The sequence below is a fragment of the Polyodon spathula genome, chromosome 11 (genome assembly GCF_017654505.1).
Source record: "Polyodon spathula isolate WHYD16114869_AA chromosome 11, ASM1765450v1, whole genome shotgun sequence".
In the NCBI taxonomy this organism is placed as follows: Eukaryota; Metazoa; Chordata; class Actinopteri; order Acipenseriformes; family Polyodontidae; genus Polyodon; species Polyodon spathula.
Window position 1 is genome coordinate 5,119,200 of NC_054544.1, and position 23,159 is coordinate 5,142,358.

At 45.6% G+C, this 23,159-nt stretch overlaps 1 protein-coding gene across 1 annotated transcript; it reads right to left on the reverse strand.

Moving 5' to 3' along the window:
• Positions 1-2,213: 2,213 nt before the first annotated feature.
• LOC121323280 (vacuolar protein sorting-associated protein 16 homolog) lies at positions 2,214-20,264 on the reverse strand. The gene is made up of 24 exons (XM_041264247.1): positions 20,074-20,264; positions 19,401-19,489; positions 19,089-19,186; positions 18,506-18,634; positions 16,252-16,396; positions 15,430-15,545; positions 14,929-15,051; positions 14,560-14,615; positions 12,388-12,477; positions 12,012-12,106; positions 11,729-11,805; positions 11,480-11,611; positions 11,038-11,165; positions 10,653-10,688; positions 9,893-10,001; positions 9,465-9,599; positions 9,217-9,325; positions 8,870-8,967; positions 8,106-8,210; positions 7,838-7,915; positions 4,898-5,067; positions 4,559-4,655; positions 3,904-4,007; positions 2,214-2,535 (listed from the first exon to the last, which is right to left on the reverse strand). The coding sequence occupies exons 1-24, from the start codon at positions 20,121-20,123 to the stop codon at positions 2,391-2,393; spliced, it is 2,514 nt and encodes an 837-aa protein (XP_041120181.1). The 5' UTR covers positions 20,124-20,264; the 3' UTR covers positions 2,214-2,390.
• Positions 20,265-23,159: the final 2,895 nt, after the last annotated feature.

The window sequence follows — 23,159 nt, forward strand, 5'->3', positions numbered from 1 at the left end:
CTGTTGCAGCCCTGTCGTTTTTTTTTCTCTGCATGCCAAATCAGTCTGAAACAGTTGTTATTAATTATATAAGATACAGCCAAAAAAATCTACCCGCCACCAAACCTTGACTGCTGTTGAATATGCATGACAGTGGCAATTTCTTTATATTTTATCTTTATCTTTAATGATATCTTTGTATTTTACCGAATTTTGCTTTAAATCTTACTGTTGTGTGTGGTTTTTTTATTTATTTATTTTTTTGTGGTAAAAAGCTCTTTATCTATTTTCACCTGACACATGCAGCCACAAGTTATGACAACGCAACAGTTAATCATTAAACAGTTGTTTAATGATGTAATTATTTTTTTAAATCTGCGATCTTTAGTATTTTTAATTTTTGTGCATTTCCACTTGCAAGTGAATTGTGACAATAGGACTGTATTGAGCACTATATTCTGCAACTTTGGAAACTACGTTGTTGTGTGTGTTTTTAAAATATATATAAATCTGTTGCTAAATTGCGTTACATTTTACGTTGTAAGCAGTTCTGTGCATGGGTAACATTTTGATTTCATTTTGCTGTTGGGTCATTAACGGAATTTTACATACTGCTACAACATGTATGAGATCTAAAAGTATGTACTGTATTACAGTCCACGTGTCGTCTCTTTTGGCAAGTGATATTTTCATTCTATCATAATGAATTAAGACTTTTGTTGAAAACATGGTACTGTACCAACAAAAGCAATACACAGTACATCTAAATGGAAGTCTGCTTATTTTAAAGCAGTCTTCAGATACATGTTTCTGACATTGTATCACTTTTGTGTTCCCTGAAAAACTGACAAGGGTTGGAACGGGCCAAAATAAAATAATCAGATGTGCGTCACACTCATTTAACTGTTACTGAAGTCAAAATTGTATAGGGTCAGATATGTGAGTGCTGACTGTAGTGCACTTAAACAATTTAGAATAGGGTTGGAGAAAAGACCTGTACTGGAAGGACCCAGGGCTGCAGTTTGCCACACTTGAGCCTGGACTGGTCCTGCTGAGAGGCAGCAAGCTGGGTCTGTGCCTCTGTAAGAAAGCTGAGGGTGCTAGGTGCCTGGCTCTGTCTCAATGAGGAATTGTACTCCCTGGGGCTCCAGCTTTCTCCAGTGCTGTGTTTCCACTGTGAAATCCCATTGACGAAGGCAGCTGGTGATTAGTGGGAGCAGTTACACAAGCTCTTTAGACACATTGTGCTCTCATCTGAAGCAAATGATCAGAGAGGAATTAAATAACGTTTTACTGTTTAAACCTAGCAGAAAATGGTTCCTCTAGTCAATGTCTTTCCTCCTTTGGAAATTGGCAAAAACGGATCCCATTGTCTCTGCCTGGAATCCTAACATGACTTCCCTTCCTGAGCTTCATTTTCTTTAGTTTAAGCAGAAGTGTTAATTACCCAAGACCTGGTTTGAGTATTGGACAGAGGTTACAATGTGCTAGTGATGGAAGTTTGTGGGGATGCTCTTATTCGATTTCTCTACCCACGTGCCACTCTCACTCAACTGTCCAGTGCCTTTTTATGCCTCTTTCTATTCTTAAGATCTCTATTTGCTCTATTAAAAATTATTAGATTTTTTTTGTGTGTGATATCAAAGCAATATGAGACCAGTGAATTTCATTCATTTAGAGAGGGAAGATTGTAGGTTAGTAATAAAAAGGCCCTCCACTCCTCTCTCTCTCTGTTGAATGTAAAAACCATTTTGTTTCATAAACTTGTCAGGGTGCAGAAATTACTATAGAAGTAAAACTTTTTTTTGTACAGAGCAACTGTTTTGTTTTAATGTGAGGCAGAAGTGGTGTTGATTAATTCATAAAAAAAAAAAAAAAAAAAAAAAGAGGTTTCTGGGGAACCCTACAGTATGAAATTGTACGTCAGTGTTATTTTGAAAAGGCCATTGAAAGTTGTGACAATCTGCTAACTGTGAGTTTCTGATACAGTAAGCACATAGCCTTGCATTGGTTATGTTTTATCTGTTTTATATATATTAAAATATAATATAAATATAATCTACAGTGTGTGTTTTTGTCGCCACAGTATTGGGACAGCAGCCTGTGTTAACACATTATAAATCACTAACGAGAAATCAGAATCAGAATTCCAAGACATCATGTCCCGTGTCTAATTAGGTGTCACTGGAAATGTTTAAATACGACCCAAACAAACAAACGAGAACAGCACCGTGGAGGAGTTAAACACATTTAATATTGGAAATATTTTACAAAGAAAGGTTAATAAGTAAGACACGCCAAGCCAAGACATGGCATCTCATTAACAGTATGTCTTTGCTCCAGTAACAACCCCAACCTTCAAGGGATACAAAGTGTGTGTTTTGAACCCCGATCCTGTGGCTCCTGGCTGGTTATTTCTTGAGTGCTCCGGCCCGTGCCCGGTTGATTTTGTCCAGCAGGGCCCGGTCGGTGGTGGGGGTGCAGCGTGACAGGACCAGGTTCAGTTCGCTCTCACTCCTCCTGTCAATCGCAGCCTCCACTGCCTGCTCCAGATCCCTGAGCAACACAGAGCAGCCTGAGTCACGCTGCCTTCACAGCAGGCAGCCTGTTCTTACAAAAGAACCGAGCATTCGCTACACAACATCTCTTACAGGAACAACAGACACCCAACACACAACTTCATTAAATATATTACAATTGTAGCGGTCAGTGCAGCATCAGGAGTCACCAGTCTTGAAGAACTGAAGCGCCATGTATCAGGATCTCAAGTGTTTACAGAACTGAAACTGAGCAAAAACATCAACCGTGTTCATTTGAGACCCTGTCTCCACAATGCTGACGTCTACTGTTTTCAGTTTCTACCAGGGCGTTCTTAAATAATTTACATTTTACTAAAACGCTCTATAAATAGCAGCAACTGCACTAAAAGAAGCTCCATTTTGTGCTCATCAAACAATATTTAAAAACACATCATTAATATGCTGCACTTGCTTCTACGTAGTCTTTTCAAAACATTAAAACACTATAATACACTTCACCTGGACAGAGCCCTGCCCTCCCCCCCTCCCCCAGTCAGGCAGGGCTGGCAGTACTCACCCCACCGCTACACTTCACCTGGACAGAGCCCTGCCCTCCCCCCCTCCCCCAGTCAGGCAGGGCTGGCAGTACTCACCCCACCGCTACACTTCACCTGGACAGAGCCCTGCCCTCCCCCCCTCCCCCAGTCAGGCAGGGCTGGCAGTACTCACCCCACCGCTACACTTCACCTGGACAGAGCCCTGCCCTCCCCCCCTCCCCCAGTCAGGCAGGGCTGGCAGTACTCACCCCACCGCTACACTTCACCTGGACAGAGCCCTGCCCTCCCCCCCTCCCCCAGTCAGGCAGGGCTGGCAGTACTCACCCCACCGCTACACTTCACCTGGACAGAGCCCTGCCCTCCCCCCCTCCCCCAGTCAGGAGGGCTGGCAGTACTCACCCCACCCCCACCCCCCCCCCCCTCCCCCCCTCCCCCAGTCAGGCAGGGCTGGCAGTACTCACCCCACCGCTACACTTCACCTGGACAGAGCCCTGCCCTCCCCCCCTCCCCCAGTCAGGCAGGGCTGGCAGTACTCACCCCACCGCTACACTTCACCTGGACAGAGCCCTGCCCTCCCCCCCTCCCCCAGTCAGGCAGGGCTGGCAGTACTCACCCCACCGCTACACTTCACCTGGACAGAGCCCTGCCCCCCCCCCCCCCTCCCCCAGTCAGGCAGGGCTGGCAGTACTCACCCCACCGCTACACTTCACCTGGACAGAGCCCTGCCTCCCCTTCCCCTCCCCCAGTCAGGCAGGGCTGGCAGTACTCACCCCACCGCTTCACTTCACCCAGACACAGCCCTGCCTCCCCTTCCCCTCCCCTAGTCAGGCAGGGCTGGCAGTACTCACCCCACCGCTAGATGAGCCTTCACTTTCTGATCCAGGGTCACTTTGGACACATATTTCTTCGCTTCGTACTTGTTGTGGTGCTTTACACAGATCTCTACAAAAGGCTGTTGAAGAAAAGAAAACAAAGTTAGTGTGTTCTCAGGTCACCCCTGTAAAACATTAGATCTGATGTTGCCTGGAGATCTCAGCTGTTACTATTTTGTAAGCATTTAGTGGCCAGCTTGTACCTGTAAGTAAAAGCCGCTTTGCCAGGCTTTTAATTCAAAGCTCCTCAAAGCAGTGTTCCATATAACAAAAAGAAATTATTTCATTGAGTCAGTTAATTCCGTGAGGTATAAACAGAACATACAAGGAGGTTGTTGGTGGGAAACTCAGCTGGTGAGTAAAGACCCCATGCCTCTGTGTTTCTCTCTTCCCTCACTCACTGATTAGAATCATCGTGTATCCTCTCGATATTCCCCATCTACACACAACACTGTCCAATCCAACCTCAATACATTCCAAAGGCTGTTAGTTAAACGAGTGATTGATCAGTTTGTTTTCTCTCCTGCATGTGAACCTGTCCCTAGCTCTGTGTGAATCAATGACTTATCACAGTTCAGAGCCTGGCTAGCATTCCGCCAGGTGCAGGAAGCAGGACGTGGGGTTAACGTACCAGGTACCCGATCGGAGACTTCTTACTCTTGGAGAACTTCTCCAGCTCCTCCCAGTCCTGCGTCTCGGCCAGAGCAGAGATCTTCAACCACCAGAACCTGACGGACAGGCAGGAGATACGTCAGGAGAGTGAAGAGGTCAGGTGAGGGAGAAAGGATCCAGGAGAAGGAGAGACAGACAGACAGGATACACGAGGAGTGAAGACAGACAGACAGGATCCAGGAGAATGAGAGACAGACAGACAGCATCCAGGAAAAGGAGGGAGAGACAGACAGACAGACCCTGCTGCAGGTATAACCCTGTACCCCGCACACCGCTCCTGCTCTGAGCCCTGCCGCACCTCTTGTCCGGGATGCGGAAGTCCTTGTACAGCTGTTCTGCCTGCTTGTGCTTGCCGTCCACCAGCAGTGAGCACACAGTCTCGTGGAGGGAGCGGTCCAGGTAGGGCTTGTCAAACTCCTCCTGGAAGCGATGCTGCCACCGCAGAAGTTTCATTTGCTCCTCCGTAGCCTGAAGAAAACAAACACAAACAGACATGGATACACATGTTAGATGAGTGGTATTTGTTTAGTGCCCTGCAGTGTTAAGATACATTCTCTTTCCTATAGACCTGTATACAGCTCTGCAGTGTTAAGATACATTCTCTTTCTTATAGACCTGTATACAGCTCTGCAGTGTTCAGAGACATTCTCTTTCCTATAGACCTGTATACAGCTCTGCAGTGTTCATTCTCTTTCTTATAGACCTGTATACAGCTCTGCAGTGTTCAGAGACATTCTCTTTCCTATAGACCTGTATACAGCTCTGCAGTGTTAAGATACATTCTCTTTCCTATAGACCTGTATACAGCTCTGCAGTGTGCAGCTTTAAGAGAAAAGGATTTCGTGGACCATATGTCGAGACGTACGGAAGCTCATGTTCAGTGATATAGAGACAATGTCGAGACGCGTCACAGTATTCTTGTTAACGAGGAAAGGATATCTTCCTATGGCGAGACCACATTCGATGCAGCTCTGCATATCTTAATATTATACATTCTCTGTAAGAGACCTGTATACAGCTCTGCACATGTTCGAGACGTCACATTCTCCTTTCCTATAGACATAAAGACAAAGGCTATCTGAGACCTGTATACGGTCGAGACGTCACAAGTCTTTCCTTTCAGGGAGAGAAAGGATATCTCTTTTCCTATGTCGAGACGTCACAAGTCTCTGTTCCTATGAGGATACCTGGACATATGTCGAGACGTGCCGTGTTACAGAGAACATTCTCTTTTCCTATATAGACCTGTATACAGCTCTGCAGTGTTGAGATACATTCTCTTTCCTATAGACCTGTATACAGCTCTGCAGTGTTAAGATACATTCTCTTTCTTATAGACCTGTATACAGCTCTGCAGTGTTCAGAGACATTCTCTTTCCTATAGACCTGTATACAGCTCTGCAGTGTTAAGATACATTCTCTTTCCTATAGACCTGTATACAGCTCTGCAGTGTTCAGAGACATTCTCTTTCCTATAGACCTGTATACAGCTCTGCAGTGTTAAGATACATTCTCTTTCCTATAGACCTGTATACAGCTCTGCAGTGTTGAGAGACATTCTCTTTCCTATAGACCTGTATACAGCTCTGCAGTGTTGAGATACATTCTCTTTCCTATAGACCTGTATACAGCTCTGCAGTGTTGAGTGACAGTTCTCTTTCCTATAGACCTGTATACAGCTCTGCAGTGTTGCATTCTCTTTCCTATAGACCTGTATACAGCTCTGCAGTGTTCAGATGCATTCTCTTTCCTATAGACCTGTATACAGCTCTGCAGTGTTCAGAGACAGTTCTCTTTCCTATAGACCTGTATACAGCTCTGCAGTGTTGAGTGCAGTTCTCTTTCCTATAGACCTGTATACAGCTCTGCAGTGTTCAGAGACATTCTCTTTCCTACAGACCTGTATACAGCTCTGCAGTGTTCAGAGACATTCTCTTTCCTATAGACCTGTATACAGCTCTGCAGTGTTGAGTGACATTCTCTTTCCTATAGACCTGTATACAGCTCTGCAGTGTTGAGTGCAGTTCTCTTTCCTATAGACCTGTATACAGCTCTGCAGTGTTCAGAGACATTCTCTTTCCTATAGACCTGTATACAGCTCTGCAGTGTTGAGTGCAGTTCTCTTTCCTATAGACCTGTATACAGCTCTGCAGTGTTCAGAGACATTCTCTTTCCTATAGACCTGTATACAGCTCTGCAGTGTTGAGTGCAGTTCTCTTTCCTATAGACCTGTATACAGCTCTGCAGTGTTGAGAGTGGAGTTCTCTTTCCTATAGACCTCTATACAGCTCTGCAGTGTTGAGTGCATTCTCTTTCCTATAGACCTGTATACAGCTCTGCAGTGTTGACATTCTCTTTCCTATAGACCTGTATACAGCTCTGCAGTGTTAAGATACATTCTCTTTCTTATAGACCTGTATACAGCTCTGCAGTGTTCAGAGACATTCTCTTTCCTATAGACCTGTATACAGCTCTGCAGTGTTAAGATACATTCTCTTTCCTATAGACCTGTATACAGCTCTGCATTCTCTTTCCTATAGACCTGTATACAGCTCTGCAGTGTTAAGATACATTCTCTTTCCTATAGACCTGTATACAGCTCTGCAGTGTTGAGAGACAGTTCTCTTTCCTATAGACCTGTATACAGCTCTGCAGTGTTGAGTGCAGTTCTCTTTCCTATAGACCTGTATACAGCTCTGCAGTGTTGAGTGCAGTTCTCTTTCCTATAGACCTGTATACAGCTCTGCAGTGTTGAGTGCAGTTCTCTTTCCTATAGACCTGTATACAGCTCTGCAGTGTTGAGTGCAGTTCTCTTTCCTATAGACCTGTATACAGCTCTGCAGTGTTGAGTGCAGTTCTCTTTCCTATAGACCTGTATACAGCTCTGCAGTGTTCAGAGACATTCTCTTTCCTATAGACCTGTATACAGCTCTGCAGTGTTCAGAGACATTCTCTTTCCTATAGACCTGTATACAGCTCTGCAGTGTTCAGAGACATTCTCTTTCCTATAGACCTGTATACAGCTCTGCAGTGTTGAGTACAGTTCTCTTTCCTATAGACCTGTATACAGCTCTGCAGTGTTGAGTGCAGTTCTCTTTCCTATAGACCTGGAGTTCTCTTTCCTATAGACCTGTATACAGCTCTGCAATGCTGAGTGCAGTTATCTTTCCTATACACCTGTATACAGCTCTGCAGTGTTGAGTGCAGTTCTCTTTTCGATGCGCTCAGCACTGCTCACCTTGGCAGAGAACTCGTTCTTGGCTTTGTTAAACTCGTCCACGGCGTTCTGCAGCGCTACCATCCGAGCCTCGACACTCTGAAAGAAAAACAATCTTGGTACCAGTCCAGGAAAATACCCATCCCAACCCCTCACTCTCCCGTCCACACTGCCCTTCCACTCCTCTCCTTACCCCATCCCTGTAGCTGACTCACCGGTGGGTTCTCCATCCCCTCCTTACCCCCTCCCTGTAACTGACTCACTAGTGGGTTCCCCCTCCTCTCCTTACCCCCTCCCTGTAGCTGGCTCGCACGTAGAAGTTGCCCAGTTCCTGGTGATCATCGTCCTGGTTGAAGAGGTCCTTCAGCGTGTTCTGCTCCTGGTGCTTACAGAACTGAGACACAGGGCAAAAAACAAACATCAATACTCTCCACTCTCCCGCAAGCTATCCTTCACAATGTGCTTAAAGAACTGAGACACTGAGAAAATGAATAACCAGCAATCCTTCTGCTGGTCCCTGTACCCTCCTGCAAGCTCTCCTTGTATTCCCCATCTTTACACAACTGAGTCTCCTGAACCTACAGGCTAGTCTCCTAGTACAAATCGAACTGACAGACAAAACATCATCCCTTAGGGCAGTGGTTCCCAAACCGGTCCTGAGGACCCACTGTGTCTGCTGGTTTTCATTCCAACTGAGCTCTCAATTACTCAACTAGACCCTTAATTGAACTGATAATTTGTTTAATTAGATCTTTAATTGTTTCCAGCTCTAATAGTTGCAGATTTCACGTTAGTTATAACATTTTATAAGTAACTTGAAGTCTGCAACTGTTTAAGAGCTGAAAATAATTAAAAAAAGGTCTAATTAAGCAACTTATCAGTTCGACTACAGGTCTAGTTAAGTAACTGAGAACTCGGTTGGACCAGGGTCGGGAGCCACTGCCTTAGGTCATACCAGTAACCCCTGGTGGCCACGTAAAGTGTAAGAAATGTTGAAAGCTTCTACCTGAGCCATTCTTGCTGGGTATGGACAGCTTGCTGTGGTCTGGTTACCTGTCTGTAGAGGCTGAGCGCGACTGGCTGGTTCCGCAGAGTCATGAAGAAATCCCCTCGGTTCATCTCATTCTTCAGGTAGGTCACCACCATGTACACTGAGAGAGTCAGAGAGAGAGAGTGGGCCGAATAATGAAATCGCTGTGCACACAGAGAGAGTAGCGAAAAAGGGGGAAGGAATGGGGCGTGAAAAAAAGAAGCAACTGTGGACAGTGGGGACTTGCACACTAAGGAGCAAAAAAGTCTGTTTCCAATTACCTTACAAAAATGCATTTTTAACTCAAATAAATAACAGTAAAGAAGCAGCTGTATGAAGCCTGCAGTGGCCAAGGCTCCAGGGGTCATACCCAGGTCAGTGTCCCCGCTCTCGATGGCTTTGCTCAGGGCCAGCTGGCTTCTCTTCATCTTCAGCAGCAGAGGCACCTGCTCTCCTGACCGGGGTTCAAACTCCAAGAGCTGCGAGAGGAACAGAGGGAGCTGGTCAACAACAACCATCACACTGATCCTCACCCCTCTCCTGTTCTATCTCATCCCTCTCCCTCCTGTTCTATCTTATTCCTCTCCCCTCTGTTCTCCCTCTCCTGTCCCCCCTCACCTTGATAGCCAGCTCAGTCCTGCCACACTCGTATGCCCTCGCTGCGATCTCTGAGTACGAGATGCTTGCCATGTCGCCCAGCTTCTGGTTGATGGCGCAAGCTATGACATCATCAGGCTCCTCCTTCTGCTGTACCTGGAGACAGAAAGAACCCGGGGTCAACATTCACATACTCTGATGTACCCTGTTTGTCTGTCTGTCCGGTGATTCCCACCTCACTCCTTGTCATTGTCCCTGTATGTCAGTGTTGCAGCATGTGTGTGTCCATGTGTCTCTATATCTCTGACCTCCATAACCCCCTGTAACTCTGACCCCTGCCAGTATCCCGCTCACTGGCTCAGGCCCAGTGTTTCAGTATACGGCTCACAATGTCCATCCCTCTGCCCCCCGTCTTTGCCTCCCCTTCTCCCCTGTCTCCGTCACCTCACCTTGAAGCAGGCCCAGTGTTTCAGCACCCTGCTCACCCCCTGAAACTCAGGGATCTTTAGGTAGCGGCAGATCTCGATGGCGAGCGGGTAGAGCCGGCGGAACACCAGTCTGCAGCACAGAGACAACGTTAGAACATCACCGGGACCTGCAGTCCAACTGCCACACTCAACAGAGTCCTGCAATCTATCAGCCACACTAAACACACAGTCCTGCAATCTATCAGCCACACTCAACACAGAGTCCTGCAATCTATCAGCCACACTCAACACAGAGTCCTGCAATCTATCAGCCACATTCAACACAGAGTCCTGCAATCTATCAGCCACATTCAACAGAGCCCTGCACTCAACACAGTGCTGCACACCATCAGCCACTCAACACAGAGCCCTGCACTCCAACAGCAGGAGATCCATACATTAGTTAAGGAACTGGTTGGGACAGAGTCCTGCAATGTAATAGACTGGAAAAGCCAAGGGGTCATACTTCCAAAGAGTTTTTCTCAGTCTTTAATTTAACTTCTATTATGTGAAAAGAGAAGAAACTTTACAAAACTAGTATCAGCCATCTACATCATGTGATTGAAGGTCTCTTAAGCACTCTGTAGTTACCAGTTTCTCAGTTTTTGTGTTAAATTCAAATGAGTTCACTAAAGACTGGAGTAAACATGTCCTGAGGTTTCCAGCCCCAGCGCTGGACAGACAGCAATCCCAGGGGGAGTCTGTCCAGCAGTGAGGCTTGTCATGAATGCACAGCACTCACCTGTCAATCAGCACCTGCAAAGTCATCTGTTTGTATCTGGATGCAGAGTTAAGGACAGGTTTGAATCAAGGAGAACAATCTGTAATCTGAGCTCACGATACCAAACAGCTGTTTAATGTTTAATAATAAATAGTGCTTGCTGGAGTTCCCCTTTGCCTCATCGCATCCTACACTCCACACTGTAAAACTACATGCACAGGTCAAAGGCAACATTTCACAGTAACATTCAACTGCTATACAATTGTCAAGAATATCCTCAGAACAAGAATGCGCGTTGTTTCTTGAATTACAATTTGTCTTTGCACTTGAATCAAAACAGGGCCCCTAAACTTGTGTTTGATGTTTAAGTGGCGCGCAGGTGTTGAGTTGGCGCAGTGAAGGATGCTGTGCGTAGGTGAGCGGGATCCCCACACTGTAGTCACGCACCGCATTGAGGACTCGCAGGTCCAGACACATCCCCACAAACTGCTCGGGGGGGAAGTTACTGAGAAAGCACTTCCCAAAGGATGAGGCCTGCAGGGGAGAGAGAAACGCTGACAATATGGCAACACTGACACACACACAAAAACACACAACACAACATAACAAGGAAACACACACACAACCCAGAAACACACAATAACACTGACACACAACAACACAGAAACACACATCACCCATAAACACACACCACTGACTCACTGACTCCCATTAAGTCTCACTGCTTCACACTCATGTTTAAATACACACAACAATTTTAACAGTACTAGCATTGAAATGCCTCTTCTCTTCACTCACACAGCGCCTCACTCTCCGACTCCCACATTCACACTGCCTCACTCTCTCACCCTGAGCAGGATTTTCTGTGTCTCGGGCTCGTGCTCAAAGCCGGCTGCCTCCACACACTGCCTCACTGCCTCAGGAAGGAGGTTCTGCTCTTTGATTTCCCGCAGGTACTCGTCTGCCTTCTGACTCTCCTTCTGCACCGTGGGACGGGGAGGTGAGGGGAGGGGAGGTGAGGTGAGGGGAGGGGAGAGGGTTATTTACACAGAGAGTTCAACATACAGTCTACAGCACATGAAACAAGGCAGATTTACCTGGTACTCTTTGTGTGCCTCCAGCAGCAGAGCCCCCGGAGCCATCGAAGCGATCTTGAAGATCTCCTCACAGGCACCTGCAAGGCAGCCCAGCGTTACATTGTGCTTGAGGATTCGGCACTGGCTGCAGGCAGGCCTGACCGCTCCGAGCCTGCCTGCCTGGAAAGTGTGGTAGGGGTGTCCACCAGGGGCTAGGCTGAGTCCACCAAACTCATTTCATTCACGACACAGCAGGACCCTGTGTGTTGCAGTTCAGGAGCCCCGCAGGCAGCAGTCAGCTCACCTGGCACCTCATGCAGGAACTCATGAAAGCTGCGGCTCACGATTCGAACCCCGTCCAGCTCTGGGACCAGGAACGATTCCTCATCCAGGTGGTACGTGCACAGTGGTTAAGGGGAAATACACACAATGGAAAGCCAATCCCAATTACAGCATGCACAGGAGTCTTGCTGGTAGTAACTACTCTAATTCTTGAACATGGCAATCACTGGCTTACTTTGTTTAACAACAGTAATGAGCTGTTACCAATGTGCTCACAATACAACTGTACTGTATTACGTTGTATTGTAATATTGATAAAGGGTTCTAATGAATTTGCAGGGGAGGGGATGTTTAACAGTCCTGACACTGCAATGTATATGAAGTGCTGCACAGGATATTTGATGCTCTCTCGGCACTTCCCAGCCACCAAGAGCAGTCTGTCCCACATCAGAACCACGGAGGGCTGCTGGCTCTTGGGTCTGCGACACCTGGAGGTAAGGAGACCACACTCACTCCCACTGCATAGCAGTGTCATCCATTCCTGGTTTTACTATCAATTTAATAAGACACACCCAGCCTTGCTACCTATACACTGGGGCTAATCAAGCACATATTAAAATCTTGAATGGATGAAACTACTATACAAGAGGAATCTTATTTCTATCCCTGGTTGCTTGACACACAAGAATACTTATGAAAGGAATATTATATATATATATATATATATATATATATATATATATATATATATATATATATATCACACACACACACACACACACACACACACAGTACCAGTCAAAAGTTTGAGTACACCTGCTTGAAACCAGGTTTTTCATGATTATCTATGCTTTTAACTGTATAAACTTGTCTATAAACACTTAATATTTCATTATATGATACGTGTACTTATATAAGCTGATAATCATAAGTGAATTGCATTCAAAAATTTAATTTTTAAATGAAAATGTAAATCTTGTCAGTTTCAATGAAATGGTCACCCAAAGCAAGGTGATTTCAGTCTGAAGCCCAAGTCAGTTAAAAGTCTGAAATGTGTATAACACTGTGTTAGAACACTGGCCTAAGTATAAAAGTGTCTTTGTTAGATGTTCTCTGAGTTAACTAGCATGTTACCTAATTAACCTTTTGTCACCAATTACTGTTAACAAGTGAGGGTCCATGATTACAATAAATATAGGTAGCATAGGCACAAGTTTGTCATTCCTGAATGTAAGGGAGCAGAAAATGGCAAAATGCGCTCAGTTAAGCAAAGAAAAAAGACTGTAATTACTTTAAGAAATGAAGGTCAATCTTTAAGACAAATCACAAGAACTTTGCAAGTGTCTGTAACTGCTGTGGTCAAGACCATCAAACGATTTGAAGAAACCGGCACTCATGAGGACCGAACAAGGTCAGGCAGGCCAAGGGTGACCTCAGAATCAGAGAACAAGTTCAATCGAGTCACAAGTCTGCGAAACCAGCCATTAACCGCCCCTGAAATACAAGCTCAGCTAAATGCTACTACAAGTACAGATGTTTCAACATCAACTGTTCAGAGGAGATTGCGTGAAGCTGGCCTAACTGGAAGAATTGCTGCAAAGAAACCATTGTTAAGAGCGCAGAATAAGATGAAGAGACTTGTCTGGGCCAAAAAACACAGAAACTGGACGTCTGAGGATGTGGAAGTCGGTCTTATGGACCGATGAGTCAAAATTTGAAATATTTGGGTCCAACCGCCGAGTATTTGTAAGACGGTTTTGTAAGAGGGTGAGCGCATGAGTTCTGCATGTGTGGTTCCCACTGTCAAGCATGGAGGAGGCAGTGTCATGGTCTGGGGTTGCTTTGCTGGTGACAGAGTTGTTGATCTTTACCAAGTTCATGGCAAGCTCAACCAGCATGGCTATCATAGCATACTTCAGAGGCATGCCATTCCATCAGGATTACGGCTAGTTGGGCAGTCCTTCATTCTTCAGCAAGATAATGACCCGAAACACACCTCAAAGTTGTGCAAGAACTATCTGGCGAAGAAGGAAAGTGAAGGACAACTCAACCTAATGATCTGGCCTGCCCAGTCTCCAGATCTCAATCCCATAGAACTTGCATGTGACGAACTGGACAGAAGAGTCAAAGCAAAGCTACCCAGAAGTGCCCTACATCTCTTGGAATTGCTGCAGAATAGCTGGGTAGACATGTCGGGTGATTTCCTGCTGAAAGTTGTTAACCGAATACCTCGTGTTTGTGAGGCTGTTATTATGACAAAGGGTGGCTATTTTGAGGAATCCAAGATTTAGAGACAATTTTCAATTTTCTTGAACATTGCTTTGATACTCCTTTTGTTTTGTATATTGTAACATGTGTTTTCATTTGCAAGTATTTACAGAAACGTATAGAAAAACCTAGTTTCCAGCAAGTGTACTCAAACTTTTGACTGGTACTATATATATATATATATATATATATATATATATATATATATATATATATATATATATATATATATATATATATATATATATATATATATATATATATATACTAGAAAACCCTCTTTCTAGGTGAGCCCCCCTCACCACACCATCTGCTTCGGAGGGCTGTGGATTTTGGTGTCAAATTCACTGAGCTTCTCCTGGAACAGAAAAAAAACAGAGAAACTGGGAGTGACAGAGTGTTAATGGGAGCCTGACATAAACAAGACTACGTGACAGCAGCACAGCATCCCCACTCACTCCAATGCCCTTACAACAGCAAAGTGGAATAAAGCACAGTGAAGTCATGGTAAAGGGCAGATAACCATTGTTAAGCTCTGAGAGAGGTATGGCAAAGCTAACTTCAAAACATTGCAAACCAGTGTACACTATGGGGAATGCATTGCACAACCATGAGAGAAACACTGGGAAACTGCAAAATTAGCATGCAAATTTACTGCAGTAAACTGTTACCTTGAGGTTGGAGGTGCCCATCCACACATGCCCGGTGTCTGTGAACAGTGCCAGGTACTTGTAGTTGAAGGACGCTGCCATCTGAAAGTAGCTGCTAACCTGGGGGTCTATCCCTGGGGGGGTCTGAGAGTGGAGGAGAGGAGACAGAGCACTCACACACTTGAAGACCCGGGAGAGGTGTAAAGATTTAGAACAGTAAATCTACACTATGTGGGAGTCTATGCAAAGTCCAAATAAACAGGATAAAGAAATTGTGTGTGTGTCAGTGTGTGTGCGCAATGACCCTCACCACTGGAGTAGTGTGTGTATCAGCATGTACACACGTGTGTGGGTGTGTAGCAGTGTACAGTACAGAAATCCTCACCACTGGAGTGCAGGCTGTGTGTGGGTGTGTAGCAGTGTACATACAGTAATCCTCATCACAGGAGTACAGGCTGTGTGTGTATCAGCGTATAAGCATGTGTGTGGGTGTGTAGCAGTGTACAGTACAGTAATCCTCACCACAGGAGTGCATGCTGTGTTGTCCAGCACGTACAGGTCTTTCCCGCTGGCCAGCACTACCTTGGTTTGTCTGTCCTGCGTCAGCACAGCCCAGCACGACGGCGCCACCTGCAGACCTGGTGGAGAAACGGACACACACACCACTGTGTTAGAGACAGGAACACAACACTCCTCTGTTCAGGATTACAGCTTGCATTACCACGTCTCTATATAGGTCCTAAATGTGTAGTTTTGCCAGAAATCTATATTTTAGCAAACCCTTTCCTGGTCATTTGAAATTGTCCCTACCCACCAAGGGCTGCCTTTCCTGTTAGTAACCAACCAGCTGCTTCCGCTACTCGCTGACGAGCTCTGCCAGCTGTGCCTGTAAGATGTGTGATGCCGAAGACACTGCTGAGGTGAAATCATGCAGACTTGCTGGAAGGGAAGGCAAGCAAACTAAGAACTTTATTTGACCGAGTGTAGGACCAGATGTCATATTTTAAAATGAAAAAAAAAAAAAAGAAAATACATTTTTGCTAAAACTTTTCTCTTTGGAAACTGAACATTTGAGACCCATAGTGAATGGAACTGCATGACAGGTAAGATTTATTATTTTGTTAGCTACAATCACTTTAATAAAGCTGTGTGCACTGGGACCACACCCACACCCACACCCGTCTCCCACCCTGCAACCGACATGCAAAGAGCTTTGAGATACTGTGGTATGAAAGGTGCTATATAAATAATTCAAATTGGAATGTAATACAAGCTGTGCTGTTCTTCACATTAATCATGATAAACTCAGCAGACGGTGTACTGAGCAGCTCCTGGCTGCAGCACCTGGGACCTCTGGCAGGCGGCGCAGTTTTAGGTCATCAATGTTGGTAGCCAGGGTGAATCGGAACTCTCCGGTCACTATGGCAACCCCAGTTCCATAGGCAGAGTGGTACACCTTGGCTTCAATCACTTGATTCTGCAACACTTCCTGCAAGTAAACAAACAAGAGTTCACTGGATCTGCTCCAAGCTGCACGCATGGAGTCTCTGTGTGGTTATAGAGGTAGGCATGGTGGGGTATTATCATGGCATCTGTGTTGGGTGGTGTAGGTGCAGGTGATGGTGGTGTAGGTGCAGGTGACGGTGCTGTACTGTGTTGGGTGGTGTAGGTGCAGGTGACGGTGCTGTACTGTGTCGGGTGGTGTAGGTGCAGGTGACGGTGCTGTACTGTGTCGGGTGGTGTAGGTGCAGGTGACGGTGCTGTACTGTGTCGGGTGGTGTAGGTGCAGGTGACGGTGCTGTACTGTGTCGGGTGGTGTAGGTGCAGGTGACGGTGCTGTACTGTGTCGGGTGGTGTAGGTGCAGGTGACGGTGCTGTACTGTGTCGGGTGGTGTAGGTGCAGGTGACGGTGCTGTACTGTGTCGGGTGGTGTAGGTGCAGGTGACGGTGCTGTACTGTGTCGGGTGGTGTAGGTGCAGGTGAAGGTGCTGTACTGTGTCGGGTGGTGTAGGTGCAGGTGACGGTGCTGTACTGTGTCGGGTGGTGTAGGTGCAGGTGACGGTGCTGTACTGTGTCGGGTGGTGTAGGTGCAGGTGACGGTGCTGTACTGTGTCGGGTGGTGTAGGTGCAGGTGCCGGTGCTGTACTGTGTCGGGTGGTGTAGGTGCAGGTGACGGTGCTGTACTGTGTCGGGTGGTGTAGGTGCAGGTGACGGTGCTGTACTGTGTCGGGTGGTGTAGGTGCAGGTGACGGTGCTGTACTGTGTCGGGTGGTGTAGGTGCAGGTGACGGTGCTGTACTGTGTCGGGTGGTGTAGGTGCAGGTGACGGTGCTGTACTGTGTCGGGTGGTGTAGGTGCAGGTGACGGTGCTGTACTGTGTCGGGTGGTGTAGGTGCAGGTGACGGTGCTGTACTGTGTCGGGTGGTGTAGGTGCAGGTGACGGTGCTGTACTGTGTCGGGTGGTGTAGGTGCAGGTGACGGTGCTGTACTGTGTAGGTGGGTGGTGTAGGTGCAGGTGACGGTGCTGTACTGTGTTGGGTGGTGTAGGTGTAGGTGCAGGTGACGGTGCTGTACTGTGTCGGGTGGTGTAGGTGCAGGTGACGGTGCTGTACTGTGTCGGGTGGTGTAGGTGCAGGTGACGGTGCTGTACTGTGTCGGGTGGTGTAGGTGCAGGTGACGGTGCTGTACTGTGTCGGGTGGTGTAGGTGCAGGTGACGGTGCTGTACTGTGTCGGGTGGTGTAGGTGCAGGTGACGGTGCTGTACTGTGTCGGGTGGTGTAGGTGCAGGTGAAGGTGCTGTACTGTGTCGGGTGGTGTAGGTGCAGGTGAAGGTGCTGTACTGTGTCGGGTGGTGTAGGTGCAGGTGACGGTGCTGTACTGTGTCGGGTGGTGTAGGTGCAGGTGACGGTGCTGTACTGTGTCGGGTGGTGTAGGTGCAGGTGACGGTGCTGTACTGTGTCGGGTGGTGTAGGTGCAGGTGACGGTGCTGTACTGTGTCGGGTGGTGTAGGTGCAGGTGACGGTGCTGTACTGTGTCGGGTGGTGTAGGTGCAGGTGACGGTGCTGTACTGTGTCGGGTGGTGTAGGTGCAGGTGACGGTGCTGTACTGTGTCGGGTGGTGTAGGTGCAGGTGACGGTGCTGTACTGTGTCGGGTGGTGTAGGTGCAGGTGACGGGTGACTGTGTCGGGTGGTGTAGGTGCAGGTGGTGTAGGTGTACGGTGTGTCGGGTGGTGTAGGTGCAGGTGACGGTGCTGTACTGTGTCGGGTGGTGTAGGTGCAGGTGACGGTGCTGTACTGTGTCGGGTGGTGTAGGTGCAGGTGACGGTGCTGTACTGTGTCGGGTGGGTGGTGTGAGGTGCAGGTGACGGTGCTGTACTGTGTCGGGTGGTGTAGGTGCAGGTGACGGTGCTGTACTGTGTCGGGTGGTGTAGGTGCAGGTGACGGTGCTGTACTGTGTCGGGTGGTGTAGGTGCAGGTGACGGTGCTGTACTGTGTCGGGTGGTGTAGGTGCAGGTGATGGTGCTGTACTGTGTTGGGTGGTGTAGGTGCAGGTGACGGTGCTGTACTGTGTTGGGTGGTGTAGGTGCAGGTGTACTCACATTGCCCATGCTGAAGTGCCGGCGGAAGTTGCCGAACATGTCGTAGATCAGCACGGTGCCGTCCTCCTGAATGCACAGCAGGTCATCACTGACTGTCCAGCCAATGTGCACCACCACACCACTCTTCCACTGCAAACACACAGCGAAAACAATCAAGACAACGACCCACTGTCTCCAAACCACCGCTGGTCATTCTGTACTCATAGACGACTCAGCAATGGTCTTTATACATGAGCAAGGGCTGTCTTTATTTCACAGAAACATTTCAAAGAAAGCAGGATGTAATCCAAGAGTACTTTAGAGCCAGTGACAGTCACCATTGTTGGCACTTTGAAAAATCTGACAATACATTGAACTAGTGCTTAACAAGGTGTTAAACAACACCTCTGCATGGGTTCTTGATGACATTTTAATGTATCAGATTTGGTGTTTATTTCTGTGAGGAAGATAAATGTGCACCTCCTTTAATTTCCCTCACCCTGGTACTGTTGAGAAACTGTGTGTGTGTGTGCGTGCGTGCGTGTCTAGACGTCTTAGTGTGTTTTCCCTGAACAACCTGTCAGTGAATGAGGTAGCGTCGTACCGGGAAGCTGGCCATGGGCACTCCAGCAGCTGAGTAGATCTCAAGCAGGGGCCTGGCACTGGCAGAGCGCTCCCGTCTCTGACTCTCCTTCAGCAGGGCTACAGGGAACAAGCACACAGGTGAGCACACAGCACAGCAAACGAGCACACAGCAAACAGCACAAGGAACAAGCAAACAGGTGAGCATAGGGGCCTCTCTATGCTGTACCAAGCTTTCTTTTCACTATGCTTCATTACCATTTGCTATGTTTTTACTATGATAAGATTTTAGGAGGGTAGCTCCTGGAACATGTAAACAGCTGGATGTGCCCACCTATAGGGCCCCCGTACGGGGCGGCTGCAATGAGGCAGTCCTTCAGCCCTTCTCGGAGGTTCCATCCCATCTCATACAGCTCGATCTTCCTGAAAACACAAAGTTGCGTCACAGATTCACTTTAGTGCTGGGATCAGTATTCCAGTATTGGAACAAATACTGCATGAAATGCAACACGTTTGTTATTCGTTCATACATGAGAATTTATGAATGAGAGTGTAGAAAACGTATCATTGAAAAAAAAAAAAACATCAATGAGGCAAGAAAAAATAATAATCTACTGCACATGAAAGCGATACTGTAATGTTGTATGAGTTATATCTTTGTTTTGTTTTCCTTCTAATTAATGCCTGCTGCCACTAGTTTAACGGGAAATTAATTAAACAGTTGTCAGACGCCTTAATGCCAGTCAAAATCCTACTGACAGTAACCTCCAGTTAAATCCCAAATCTAATCTAATAAAAATGTGTTCATAAGATGCGGGGGTCACCACTGTATTATGCTACAAAATATAAATGCATAGCCTGATTATTAACCAAAGCAGTACGTTCGGCGATTAATATTGTCACAGTGTCAGATGAGACGACCCGTGTAGGCAGTCATATGACACAGCAACGCGACGAGAGGAACTCGTATCTAAATAAACCCAGTGTAAACTGGAATTAGTTCGTACCTGTAAAACGCTTCCCCCAGCGGGTTCCAGTTTGCCGTCACAAAAGCCATTATACCCCCGAATGCGCATTCGTTGGTTTACTACGGTATCTATTTATCGTTTGTTTTCGAGCATGGTTATATGAGATACAGACAAGCTATGCTGATGCTGTCTGTATGAAATCCCACCCACTCTTTCTTCCTCAACTTTCTCACACAGGAGCTCTGACACCACCGGTTTCCCTGGCGCCATCTACTGCGTGGGAGGAAACGTTTTTTTCTTTGTGACGCATGTTAGGAAGATGAACTCAAAAGCAATACATATACAAATGCTTACTGCAGACCATACAGAAGACATCAGCCACACAGGTCCAGCCAGATGTTTGGCACACAGTGTCAAGCAGGTTTCAGCGGGGGTGGGATTGTGTCCATACATCTCAAACACAGCCAGTTCATCAAGGTCTGGTTTTTGATATGCAAGCACAAAAAAGTATTATATTATGGAGAAATATAATAAAAAGAAATAATACCAGATTTTAAAAACTGGGAAAGGTTTCAAGGACAACAAGCTTTGTATGTCTGCTCTCTCCTTTTCCATGTGTCGGTCACCACAAGACGAGGGGGGGGGGTTTAAAAATAAAATAAACAAAAATCCACTAGGGCACACTGCCTCCCAGCCCATTAGTATCAACCGCTAGTCCACACTGCTTCCCCATTCCTCAGTTCTCGCTACAATAGAAGATGAGACGTCTCTGTGCTTTCCCCTCCCTGTTCAAGCCATAGCACCACATGTCCCTCTTCAACAAGATTTGCAGCTGGAGTGTAAAAACTGACAGGTCTGAAAGGGTGTCTGCCAAGAGGGTAGAGAAGAAAAAACACACTACCATCAACAGAAAGAAAAGCCTGAAGTTTAAAATACAAGAATAAAAACAGCAACATGTCGGTTGTAAGAGTTTATTATGGTAAATATATATTTTCATATTACTTTCTGTATTATACAAAGTCTGCTCTCTAGTTCATTAATGGTCCCATGCAAATATTCTGTATAAAAATGTAGAAATGCTGCTGACATGCTGCAATGTACATTCCAAATGTCATTTCAAAACCATGTCCATGCCTACAGGGTTTTTATACAAAGTATTGTTTCATTTTGTTTTTAAAACTCCAAACCTAAAAGTTAACCAAATCCTGGAACTGCAAAAGGCCATTTCAGCTTACTCCAATGTAAAGAAAATGTCAGTAGCCTTGTGAATAAAACTGCACCACTCTTTCACTGTGACAGCAATGGGATAACCATGCAATACAGAAATAACATTAAACAATATAAGCCCAACCCTTTAAGAAACAGCATTGCTTTTTAATGTCAGAAAAACAAAACAGCTCAGTAAAAAATGAGATAGCCAGCACTTTCTGAAACGCATCCGAGTGAATGCATACCAGGACAGACAATCAAGCAGAGCTACTGCTCAAGACTCCTCGTTCGTTTTTTCATGCCTGACCCCCGTACAGTGGAGTTAGGAGAGATCTGCTTGGGTTTTAAATAAACTGCTGCAACAAATCCAAGTAGACTAAACTTTTCAACTTGTAAAAGCAGATGTGCGTACCGCAAAGCTAAACAAAATTCACGCATTCACTCGCCAATTAAAGTTCATTGACCAAATGGGTTTAGTAATAATTAGGCTTTGTAGCTGCTCAACTAGGGTTAGCTTGCATAATAAGAGTTCAGTTTTAGGTCAGAGGTGGAATGAGAACACGGAATAAGGTCATGAAAAGATACTGCAGTTATCCAAATCCAAACTTTCCCTGCACTGGTCCCAGCTCTTAAGCTATAAAAATATATCTGTTGGAAACACATCTCATTCTAAGCTTGAACAATCTCTAAATATCCAGCGTAAATTTCAAAAACCACCATGCATGGTCCCTCTTTACAACCAACTTTGAGTAAAGAACAGATGACATACACTAAAACGTACATTAATTCTGAACTCCTGATATTAGAACATTATTAGGTTAGAAATGCATGAAGCGAAAGTAAAGAACACTTGCGGTGTGCAGTCTTGTATACAGGCAACTGTGGAATGAATGAGAAACCAATTCATTTGAGAGGTTACAGTTTAACCGGGCCACTGCTGGGTCAGTCCAGCTCAAGATTGAAGCTTCTGGAGAGGTGTTTCCACCATTTGTGGCTTTTGGACATGTACGATTGAGAAAATGGTGCCAGGACAAATTGGGTGTCCGTCCTGTGTTTACAATAAAGGACTCAGCCCACTGTACCGTGTTTGAGGACTGTTCTCCCACACTGGTTTGACAGCATCATGCCTGTCTTCACAGAAACTAACCTGGGGGCAGCTTTCTCTGCATACTGCAAATTAGGTTAAAGCTATACGTTACTAAAAATTAAATATGGTCTCACATACACACACACAAAAAAGACATTTAGTTAATACAATTATTTGTTACTACTTTGTTAACCTTAAGCTTCTCCCAGTATTTTGGTAAATAAACACAACGCATCAAATTACATTTCTAAATTAAACAAAATATACACACTGGTCCACACTGCTTTCAGAGAAACAGCAACAGACACAGAATTGAAAAAAATACTTGGTACATCAATAAGAAGTAAAACTATTATCATAATTACACTTTGTACTTAAAGTACTAATCATTTTAGTACAAATTCAACCTAAACTTCCATGTTATGAAAAGGGTTTTTTTCTGGCCAATGCTCTACGCAGTACTGCGTAACGGACGCTAGATTTTAAGAACAATTCACCAGATACAAAGTATGGTTTTTTTTCATGGCTTGTAAAATGCTTGTTTACAACTCTTCCTTGCATCAAATAGCAAAGAACCTTTTTAAATATAAAACTCTCACAAGATGACAACATCAGACGTGGTGAAATTGAGTTGGTCACTGGCTGATAATAGTATTGATAATTACTGTATAAAATGCCCCTGACAATGATGGAACTTAAAACATAAATATTCACGACCATACAACATACTGTAGTCTCGTATGTTTGAGTACAAATATATATATGTTATATTATATATATATATATATATATATATATATATATATATATATATATATATATATATATA

Bases quoted from the DNA above. Each gene is read 5' to 3' on its own strand.
- LOC121323280 (XM_041264247.1), bottom strand. From the start codon at position 20,123: ATGGCTTTTGTGACGGCAAACTGGAACCCGCTGGGGGAAGCGTTTTAC. The intron at 16,397-18,505 runs GTGAGTACACCT...GTTTACTTGCAG, and splicing joins GGCACTTCAGCATGGGCAAT to GAAGTGTTGCAGAATCAAGT. The intron at 11,806-12,011 runs GTGAGCTGACTG...GCTGCCTTGCAG, and splicing joins GTTCCTGCATGAGGTGCCAG to GTGCCTGTGAGGAGATCTTC.